Here is an 11,920-nt window from a genome sequence, read left to right as displayed (position 1 = left end):
TGACTAAAAAAACAGCAACAGCATGAAACAATGAGGATAACCTGTCTATACTTCTTCAGAACCTAGGCCTAATTTTAAAAACACAATTTCCTTTATTAGGCCCTATGTTTCAATTATTACCTGCTTGAATAAAAAAACAGCAACAGCATGGAGCAATGAGGAAAAACATGTGTAAAATGACCACATAAACTTCAGAACTTGTACTAGGAACACATTTTTCGTTGTATTATGATCATCTTTTCATTTCACTTTCATACATACCAGGCAGCCTAGCTTTTAATGAGAGCTCTGACACTGTATTTCTTGAGCCAGTGATGGGATGTCTGGTGTGACTTTGGTAACAGCCAAACGAAAGTCACTGTGCACATCAAGTCTGTTGCGTGCCTTTGTTTTTATGGTGACCAGAGCGCTGAAAGCAGTCTCTGACAGGTATGTTGTGGCAAATGGCAAGATGAATCTGGTGGTTGCATGATGAGCAAGCCTAGGAGCGACTCCTGGCCCTTTCACAAGCCAAAACCGCTTGTATCCATGCTCATCATAGAATCGCTTGCAGAGAGAGTTGGACTTTATATCCATGAGCTCATCCTCAGCCTGGAGGTGCTCCACATCTTCTTCTTTAGCGAGAAATGGGTCCATCACCCATGCGTCTTTTGAGACATGTTCATTAATATCCGAAAAACGCGAGTGCATATCCTCTTGAAGCTGCTCCATGTGGCGGGTGAATTGTCTGGCCAAAGCATCAGATAACTTCCCCCCTGACTGTTGTTGTAGCAAGGGAAACTGTTGCAGGTCCCCCTTTCCCAGTTTATTCTTCCTGTACTCCACTTTACGCACAAACGCATCCACTGCCTCTTTGCACTCCATTACGTTGGCATCCGCGCCCTGCATGCGTTTGTTTGCCTCGTTGTACAGACTGAATATCTCCGCAAGATATGAAGTCTTAATGAGAAACTCGTCGGTCATTTCGTCGGATAGTTTCTGGTTATGAACGGCTAAGAATTCACTTATTTGGTTTTTAAGTTCCATGAAACGCACCAACACTCTGCCGCGGGAAAGCCAGCGCACTTCGGTGTGGAGGAGAAGTGTCTGGTGCGCCTCATCCTCACACAGCTGTGCAAAGATCCTTTTGTTGACCGGGCGAGCTTTAATAAAGTTGACTATTTTGACCACAGTCTTTAAGGTTACGTCCAGGTCTTCACAGAGGTGTTTGGCAGCCAGTGCGTGTCTGTGTATCATGCAGTGAAACACTAAACAGTGCGGAGCCTTCTCCTTCAAACGGCTGTTGAAGCCCTTATTTTTCCCCATCATTGCGGCGGCTCCATCTGTGCAGCATGCAACTATATTTTCATAGGGAATATTGTGCCTTGTGAAGTACGTGTTGACTACACCGAAAATATCCTCTCCTCTTGTGGTGGCTGTGAGATTAACAGACATAAGAATGTCTTGTTTAAGCTCAGTTTCCTCAATGTACTGTACATACACAATGAGAATTGCTTCCTCTGCCACAGTGGTAGTTTCATCCAGCTGGATTGAAAACGGGCGTGTCCTGATTTTTTCAACGAGTGTCTTCTCAACGTTCCCTGCCATTCTGTCGATCCTGTCTTTCACTGTGTTGTTGGATAGTGGTACAGTCTTAAATTTGTTAGCCACCTGCGGTCCACACAGTATCTCAGCCATTTTAATGCACGCAGGTTTAATCAGTGTTTCGCCGATGTTGTGTGGCTTTTTGGCTTGGGCAATTAGGAGAGAGCACTCAAGGGATGCAACCGTTGCCTGCCTCTGGTCGCTTCCTGCCCTGAAGAAACTCTCCTTTATGTTTTGGGGCCTGCTAGTGACAACAAGCTCTCTTTTTCGGATGAAAAACTCTTTGGGTTTACCCACCGTCTCGGGATGTTTAGTTGTCTGGTGTCGCCTCAGCTTGCAGGGCTTCAAACTTTCATTTGCCAGTTTCTCATGGCAAAATATACATTCAGCTCTAATTTTATCCATTGCTTCTATGAAGCCAAACTCAATATAACTTTCTTGGAAGCCCCTCTTTTTCTTTTTGACATTTTCCGCAGTCTCCTCTACCTGACGCTTCGCCATCTCTGCCTGAGCTTTGTTTATGTTGCTAGGCAATGGCTGCTGCACGAGAGGCGTACACGTCACACAGGAATGCTCTGTTCCTCGTGATATCGGCCTATAACTTATTTGTTTACCTATTTAAATACACGAATAAATGTTTAATGTGGCCCTTGAATTTAGTTGATTTTGTCACATATATATGAATTAAACACTTACTCATTTATTTAACATTTTAATTACATTAAAATTATTAAACCCCTTAAAATCAAGAGGGCTTCGCGACCCCCCCTGGATCTTTGGCGCCCCCCTCAGGGGGTCGGGCCCCCCCGGTTGGGAACCACTGGTGTAGACAGATCATAAAAACCTCTCCTACCTGCGCAACGCCAAACGTCTGAACTCTCGGTAGGCCCTGTTCCTGGCTTGCTTCAACTTCTCCTTCACCTTCCTTCCTGGATCCAAGAATGCCAAGCCCGACGCCTTATCCCTGGATCCACTTTGTCTGGAGCCTGGTCCCATTGTTCCTCCTGCCTGCATAGTGGGGGCTGCCTGCCCCAACTCTGTCCGTCATGAGGTTCTGCAGTGGGCACACTCGTCCAAACTTGCCTGTCATCCGGGAGTCGCCCACACACTCCAGTTCCTCAAGCAGCGGTTCTGGTGGCCCTCTATGTCCCAAGAGGCAGCAACAACCAATCGTCCCCCAGCTGATCTTCTCAATCCACTCTCCATCCCTCGCCGCCCTTGGTCCCACATCGCCGTGGGTCTCCCTACTTCCAACAACACCACCACCATCCTCACCGTGGTAGACCGATTCTCCAAGGCGGTTCACTTCATTCCCCTTTCTAAACTGCCCTCTACTGCCGAGATTGCGGAACTTCTGGTTAACCACGTCTTTCAGAAAGAGGTCCACAGTTCTCCTCCCAAGTCTGGAATGCTTTCTGTTCGGCACTGGACGCCTCCGTCAGCTTGTCCTCCAGCTATCATCCTCAATCAAACTGCCGAACCGAGAGTGCGGATCAAAGTATGCAGAGCGCCCTACGCTGTGTCACTGCTCGCCATCCAATCGCCTGGAGCTCCTTCCTCCCCTGGGTTGAATACGCCCACAATTCCCTCACGTCTGTCTCCACCGGTGTCTCCCCCTTCATGGCGTCCCTGGGCTACCAACCTCCTCTCTTCAACTTCCAGGAGGACAGAGTGGCGGTCCCCTCAGTCCAGGCCAGCCTCCTTCGCTGCCAAGCAGTCTGGCACCAAGTACGGGCCTCTCTTCAGCGTGCCTCCCTCCAGTCACAGGAGCAAGCCAACCGACATCGGCTCCCTGCTCCCCATTACGAACCTGGACAGAAGGTCTGGCTGTCCTCCAAAGACCTCCCTCTCCAGGTCTAATCCCGCAAGTTGGCTTCCTGATTCATTGGTCCATTCCCGGTGGATCAACCGCACATCGGTCCACCTCAAGTTACCACACTCCCTCAACATCCATCCCACATCCCACATTCCATGTGTCTCTCCTCAAACCATTGAGTCCGAACTCCTTCTCCTCCTGGGACTTCCTCCACTCGCCTTCGCCTTCGTCTCTTCATCTCCTACTCCGAGAAGAACACAGATGTCATGCGTCTCCTTCTACTCCTGGGACTTTCTCCACACAACCTCTACCATCGAGTGAGTCTGTTCCTAGGCAGAACTCCACTACAAACATTTGGCTCTCGCTGAGGAGCTACTGTCCTCGCCCAGCTGCATCGGCGTTTCCCCTTTGTCTTCCCTTCTCACTTGCTGTTAGGAAGTTCCCCTTATGTTTAACTATTGTTATAATAAATATTGTTAAAGTTTTACTCTCGTGGTCTGTCTGCATTTCTGGGTCCAGCTTTCTCGATCGTTTCTCCTTAAGAGAAAATGTAACAATCTACTTCACATGTAGCCTAATGCAAGCTTTAGCTTGGTTAAAGAGTTAGTTGTTGTTTTACGGCTGGAGGACACTGTTGTCTTCACCATAATCCTCCTCTTCCTCCTCGTCCTGCAGTAAGTGAGTGAGTTCCTCACAGTCAAGACTCTTGTTACCTGAACACAATTTGTATTATGCTGTGATATTCTGCCAATATTTCTGTTCTTTCATCTCGCTGGCTGAGCTGCTGCAATATGTGATGCAACCCCAGCACGCAGACAGATGTCTGTCTGTCTGTGTGTCAAACAGTATGCGAAACAGATATGGAGTGAATTTTCCTGACAGGTTTTCTTTTCTTGTGGCAAAAATGTACATCAATTAATGGTGAACACTTTGCAACGTACTACCCTCAACACTGTTGGTTAGTACTGACAACATGGTGGGTTTTATAGAAGGTTAGCATTGAATATAAAGACAACAAATACTAATACAAGATAAACTGTTTTTAAGGAATGCACATATTTAAAACACCTTCTTGATATACTGATACTTCTTTTTCTTCTGTATGTTATATTGTCTTACATTATATTCTTTATATATATAATCTAACTGATTTGTATGTATTTTCTAATCAGACAATGTGTAAGCTGCATGATATGCCTAAATCGCAGCACCTAGCATTATGGAGAATTGGTCTTTGTCAGATCAGATGCTCCCTTATTCAAGCCACACACACTCCCGTTATTTCCAGTGCTCCAGACACATTCTCGATCTCTGTTAGTCACCTGAAAGAACCCACTTATCTTCCATGATAGCCAGTCACCCCTCAGTTTTGCTGGCTAAGGGCAAGTCACTCCCTCATTTGTCCCAGATCCCTCTCAGCAGAATGCAACATTCTCCCAAACCATGGGGTCCATTTGGACTTGCTCCAATTATCAGGAGTAATGTGTACATTAGAAATATCTATTATAATTTTCTTTTCATATGCTTACTCGGATTCACATAGAAACAAATATAGAGTTTGTCCTGGTTGACCTGCATGCTAAATGATCTGTAAGGAACACTGCTTGTATTGGCATTTTCAGGAAAACTAAAAGGCCTGCTAATGCTTTCTGCCCTCTCTACCATTTATTTAACGCTCCAAGGCACATGAACGCTGCATAAAGAAATGCCCCCTGGTGCAATGCAGTGCACACAAAACACATGCACATAAAGTCACACAACAGACTCACATTTATTTCCTTTTTTTTTTCCCCGTCTTCTCTTTCATACATAGCTAAAGTTTGTGAAAAATTAGAGTATAATCATTCAGCACACACATATTTTCAAGCTGCCAAGGCGTATCCTGGTGCGACCTCAAAGGGAGCCTCTGATATGTCCCATTATATGTATATGCCTGCTCACACACGAACAAAGACTCGGGAAAAAAAAAACCGCAGGAGTGGCCCTTGGGCAATGTGGTTCACTCAAGCACGCCTAAATGGGAAAAAAATCTCAAAGACTTCTTACATTTTTGTTCCCCCTTTTTTTTCCCTTCGACCCCTCCATTTATCATCTGTTGAATTCCTCTCCTCATCTCATTTCCATCGATCTGCTATCCAAGGTCCAAGTGTCAGAAGAAAAAGTTACGTAAGGGCAATAAAAGTGCAAGCACACACAGCATTCAGCTGTCTTATTCAAAGCAATAAATAGACTTTTGTGTTTGGGATGTCATGGAGAGATAAAATAGAACTCTGCATGTGTAGACACACATACACACACAGAGTGAGCAGAGTGCTGCAGCTTCCCCAGGCTGTGGCATCTGCTTTTCAGACCAGAGACAGACTGGTGCTGTCCAAGGTCCTGAGCAAATGATGTTGCACAGGAGCTGTCTGCAGTTCTGAAATTATTCATTTCTGCATACTGCTTGTTACCGCTGTGTGTTATTATATATATATATATATATATATATATAAACTGTGTTTTTAAGGGTTCTACATAAATACAGCTTATATTATTATTTTTATTATTATAATTATATTATATATATATTATCATTATATTATATATATTATAACAATAATAACAATAATAATAACATTTATCAGCATTATCATTGTTATCATTAATATTATTACAATATTAATATTGTTGTTATTATTGTTGTTATTATTATTATTATTGTATGCTGTGGGACGCATTGAGCTTGGTAGGTTTACAAAAAACAACAACAACAAAAAAACTTAATGGTGGGTAATGGGTTGAACAGTGCAAATGGTATTGTGTTTTGCTCCTAACACTTAAAAAGCCAATACAAAGTTGTTGTTGTTGGTGTTTTGCTTTGCATGTTTTTGTTTATTAACCATTGTGAACAGTTCCCTGATAGTTTTTTTTGAGGCAAAGTTATTGTATAAACAAGAGGAACAAGGCAATGTTATAAAGCTGGACCAGAGACAGAATTTTCATGGTACAGCCTGAGTCATGACGCTTGTGGCAGACCCACCATTTAATGTGATTTCTGCGACTCTTCCATACTTAGCAAAGTGGGACACAGTTCAAGAGCTCAGACAGAATATATCAGGGGAGTTGTGTGTGTGCATGCACAGCTGTGTGTATGACTGTCTGCAGGCTGGCTGATGGAGTTTGTGTATGCATGAGAGCAGTGAGTTTCTATGTGTCTACTCGTGTGTGTGTGTGTGTGTGTGAGTGCACACGTTCACACTAAGTTAGGCGTAACGATGGATTCAAAGGGAGCCTTTGAAGTATTTTGATGTTCCCTGGCTGCTCTCTTGCCAGTTTCCTAAATAGGTCACAGACTCTGCTCCCTGCCTTGTGCACTGTGCTAGTTGTGCTGCAGCCTTCCAGAAAGAAAGTGGGAAAGGGCAAACGAAGGAAAACAATCGACTCAACTTTCCATTGTGCTAAAAGTGTGACCGCCTTGATGGGTTTTAATTGGCAATTTTGTTGTCAGCTGTGTGTTGTTTGCAAGGTGCACAACAGGCGTGGCTCTGGAACTGGGATTTCTAAAGAGAGATGAGAGGAAAGGTAGAAGACGAAAGAAAGAAGTGGAGCCACACATAGAGGAGAATAGAATGAGTTACACAGAGAGATTGAGATAGAATGAGGTTGTGCTGAGAGGGATGGCACAGGATAGATAGACATGAAATGAGAGAGAGCCATGTGAGTGCTGCTGTGGTCCTGCAGGCCATCTGTCCACAGTGCTGTGAGTTCTGGCTTCATGCTGCTGGTTCCATGTAGGCCAGTCATTTGCATCTTCCAGCCTGCTGATTAATTTGGTATCTGGAGGAAGCCTTTCTTCCAACACATCAACTCAATCATGTCCATTTCACTATGTGTGTATGAGTCTCTTTGTGTATTCATGCACAAGCAGTCATACCTGTGTGTATGTGTGCCTCTTAATTTTGTGCTTGGAGCAGGTCTTGTTCCAGCCTCTACAGGTGCCAAGGTGATTGCAGCACTGAGCCAGACTCAGACTTGTGCAGACTTGTGTGCCAATCCTACATATCAGCTATGTTGTGGGGCAGCAGCAAGATATCAGGGTGGTCTAAACATAGAATAACACAAGTGTCAGTTTTGTGTCCTCTTTTTCTCTGGCTCTCTTTTCTCCCATGTGCAGTTTGTGGAGGCATACATGAGTTCATGCAGAGATACATGCAAGCACCTTCATCTCACCATTCCCATGGATCCTGTTAGCACCTCCTCTTCCCTCCTCATAATAGGAGGAATAAATCAGAGTGAGTGAAGTGCTTGTTTTAGTTGCCAGTGCTGGCATGTCCAAACCTTCAGAGGAGGGGTGTAGCGTGATTTATTGTCGAGTGGCACCAAGCGAAAAAATTCTGCCATTGGAACAGGACAGACTCCCCCACAGAATGTGATTTGCCTTCTGTTGGGCTGGACCGTGTAAGCAAATAAGGCAGAACCCAGCCCCTGCTTGCTCCAACACACACAGGCATGCACACACCCTTTTTCTCGGCTGAAATACCATTGGGGACAAGCCAAGAGAGATCATAGTGGGAGGCTGGTGACGGAGTGATGGAAGTATTTCTGTTGCAAAAAAGCCAGATCCCACTTCCCTGTGCTCCACTCTGTTCACCAGCAGCCCCCAGCCCTAAAAAAGATCCCCCCTGTGGAACTGCTCTCTGATCCTCCCTTCTTTCCATCATTGGTCCCCCAATCTACTCCACCAGAAATCATTGGCCTCGTTCTGGGCCTCTGTGATCCTCTCTGTGTCCCTACTGTGGCTAAAAGTCATTTTACATCCTAACAGATGTAAGGCCCATTTTTTACTCATGGGACCCCACACAGATGCACAGGTTTGTGTCAAAGTCAAACCCACAGCATTCCACACTCATGTACAAAATATGCCAAGCTGCATAACAAATGTGTGACTCTGGTGCATATAATCAAAGTCTTTATGCGTCCCCACAGACTCCTAACTTATCATTACAAAGACACACTTTTACATGCTCTGTCTCTCTTACAGATGATGCACCTTCAGTATGTTCAGATATTTCTTTCTTTCTTTCTTTCTTTCTTTCTTTCTTTCTTTCTTTCTTTCTTTCTTTCTTTCTTTCTTCCTTTTTGTTTCTGCAAAAATAACATAAAGATGAAATGGGACCAACTCAAAACCCAACATATGCCCTATCATATTTGAGGTATCGCCACCTGCTATGTTTTGAAAAATGAGCGTGTGTATTTGAAGCATGAGCGTCGGGTCTGCTTTGCTCCACTGTTTATCTTAGTTGACTTCCCATGGGGGATTATACTGCCTGTGTCAGTGGACACACTAATAGAGATGTGTGAGGTTAAGACTATTGTATACATCAATGCCTGGGATCTGTGCGCCACTATTACAGGCCTGTCATCTTCCTAGGGATTATACAGGTTTTAAATGGAGGAACAGCTTCTTACAATACAATGCTGAGGGAGTTTAAATCGAGACAAACAACACCTTCATATGAGGCATCAAAACAGACTGTCATCTACAGGTCTGTCGTCTCAGAAGAGCGTGTGGGGTCGCTCGCTGAGGACCTGCCACAGACCAACGCAAAGAGGATTAGTCAGAGTGAATCTACCTGGAAAATGTTAATGCACCAGATTAAACTTTCTCAGCCTGAAATAAAAATTACATATTGGCAAGGTTGAGAAGGTTACTTTCAAAATGTCATCTGTATCAGAAGAGAGATTTCCTGCTAACGATTGCATTGGTAATATCACATTTTGTGACATTTAAAAAATGCTCTGCCAATCCGCACTACATCCATGGTATAATTTTAGCAATACAGGTGGGATGGCCGGAAGGGATAGCAGTGCTGGTGTGTTCAGGCAGTCGGTTAGACCGTCACTTTGATCCAGACTGAGATATATTATCTGCAAAAACTGAAAAATGGATTGCCTCCGAATTTGGTGTGGGTGATATTGGTCCCCAAATGACTTTAATGATCCTCTGCCCCTGAGCAAACATTTATCCACTTTTATCCAAATATCCAGTTAATGGATTGGCACAATTTTTGGGACAGACATAGTTCCCAGCCTCATAATTTTAGAGTTGACCTCCTGACTGTAATGTAAGATTTTTGTTGTTTTTAATTGAATGTTTCAGCAATTTTTTAACTGCTTACTGTGGATTTGGTATATTTACATTTCCCAAAGTGTTAACTGTTATGTCTCACAATACTGTGATGTAGTATTGTGGTAATATTTTAATTATCTTTTCTAAAACAAATATGCAGAGCTAAAGACATGTCATCAGCATTTAGCAGTTTTTTTTTCTTCTGATATGTAAATTTAGTATTATTGAAATCTGTGAGGCACATGGTTTATTTTGAATCCAGTGGCTCACAGAGCACAGTGTTCACATAGCTGGTTACTCTGTATGTTACAAAATATTACTTTTGTATATCTTACTGGTAAAGGAGTTTGCAGCTGTTAGGCTGAATTTAGAAAAAAAAGGTATTTGTTTTTCTTTGAGGCAAATTATGAAACATTGCTGTGATCATATTTCAAGCAATTTACCACATGTTGACTTTCATATATGTTTTATTTTTGACAAATGGTCAAAGGGAATAGTTTGGTGCCAAAAAAAATGAGTGGAAGAAAAATGGAGAGAAATAAATGTGGGGGCTTTTAAGAACATGTAGTTTTCTTTTTCTTTTCAGAAATCCCCCCCAAACCCAAAAATAATAACAGTAAAATGCTATTTCACTTTTCATCATCACTCATGTCCCAGAATATAGACATAATATTTTGCCATATTGATGTGGAGAGACATTCGTTGAGAGTAAAGCAATTGCTCCATCCAGCCAAAAGAAAATTGTATTTGAAACTTCAGCCATTTCACAGTTGTGTGGATCAGACATTAACCCCTGTGCTACAACACAAAGGTTCCTTGGATTTAAATTTTTCATTCTTAGCCCAAAGCCATTTTGGACAAATTGAGTGGCTGTACAAAACTGAAGAACAGTTTCCCTTCACCCTCAGGATAAAAATCATTGAATTTGTTTGCTTCTTTGTCTATCCATGTGTCTTTGTATGTGTGTGTGTGTGTGTGTGCGCACCTTAACTTCTGTGTGGCAGTTGCATGCTTTTTCTGTCAGTTTCTGAAATAGCTTTCTGACCTTTCCGTGAAGTTTTTCTCCTCTTTTGTGCTGTCAGCCATATCCTCCTCTCCAAAATCGATGGCTGTTGCTTGTGCTCTCTGCCTGACAGCAGGACATGGCTGATGTTATGCATTAATAATGTTTAATAATGATTATGATCTCAAGCTAACCATCCTTCTTACCACCTCTTGTCTCCGTCTTTCACTCATTCGCTGCAAATTTATTCACAGAGAGAACAAATTAACCAAATTCCAAATGGCTATGGCAGAGGCCTGAGAGCAGGGTAACAAGTTGAGGAGGGGGAGGGTTGAGGGGGGGGGGACAAACACTGCACTCTTCATTTGCATTTTCATTTAATTTTTCTTTGGCCTGTAGCGCTGTGTACAGAATCAATCTTTCTAACTCCATTTCCAATATATTACTGAGAGACAGCAGGAAGAAAGGGGAAGTATTGATTGGCTGAGTGTTCATTGTGTCTTCGCACAGATTGCACACTTCATAGGAACTGCAATGAAATTGCCATTTGTTTCCTTTCTATCTGTCTTTATTTTATGTGAAGGAGTAACAGTTGTTGTTTGATTTGTCTGAGGTGTGACAATCAATATACATCTCTCATTCTCACAAAACACATCTCTTTGTTTTCCGAAAAAAACTTCTGTGTCATGAAGTAATAATAACAACTTCAACCCAAGAAAACATTATCAATAGTAATGTTGCTGCTACTACTACTACACCAATATAGCTGAATAGCCAGGTGTATCCACACAGTTTTCCACAATGTCGTCGTATACATTTGAATGTGTGTGCCTCTTGAATGGAGGAGACCCCTTCACCATGCAGAAATTGCTTAGAAGTTAGTAGATAAAGTATATAAATCCCTTTTCTTAGAGTCAAGGAATCATAGTGGATTTGAGGCACAATACAGACATTACAGAGTCCAGAACATTACAGAGTCAACAGAATAATAACAACAATAATAATAATAAATAAATGAATACATAAATAAATAAAGGTGAAAACTTAAAAAAAAAGAAGATTAAATAAGTTAAAAAATAACCTCTATAGACAATTGAATATCGGGTTAAATTATTAAATAATTTTCATAATATCAAATACATACACAATACATAAAAAGAATATGGCACAAATATAAAAATCCCAATCAAGCATTAGGTGATAATTGTAAATAACAATTATTTGCTCTAATGTTGGTCACAAAGTTTTCAACCAACTCTTGTAGTTTTATCATTAGCATCATCCTAAAAATCAATCAAAATATATGTCAATAAAATCCCTGGTCACTGGCAGACAATGCTTACATTTGCCTGCAGGCTGATACTGTTAATGTACTTGGCTGAGCAGCGCAGTGATTCACAACTGTAAT

At 42.4% G+C, this 11,920-nt stretch overlaps 1 protein-coding gene across 1 annotated transcript; it reads right to left on the bottom strand.

Annotated features, from left to right (window-relative positions):
• Positions 1 to 276: 276 nt before the first annotated feature.
• Positions 277 to 2,085, bottom strand: LOC310928302 (zinc finger BED domain-containing protein 5-like; the record flags this gene model as incomplete). Its single annotated transcript, XM_083890825.1, has 1 exon — positions 277 to 2,085. One exon carries the CDS (start codon positions 2,083 to 2,085, stop codon positions 277 to 279), a length of 1,809 nt encoding a protein of 602 aa, XP_083746951.1.
• Positions 2,086 to 11,920: the final 9,835 nt, after the last annotated feature.

This window comes from Microchirus variegatus, assembly GCF_963457635.1.
Source record: "Microchirus variegatus genome assembly, chromosome: 6".
Taxonomy (NCBI): domain Eukaryota; kingdom Metazoa; phylum Chordata; class Actinopteri; order Pleuronectiformes; family Soleidae; genus Microchirus; species Microchirus variegatus.
Note: the sequence above shows the minus strand (reverse complement) of the source record. Positions and strands in the feature narration are given on the sequence as shown.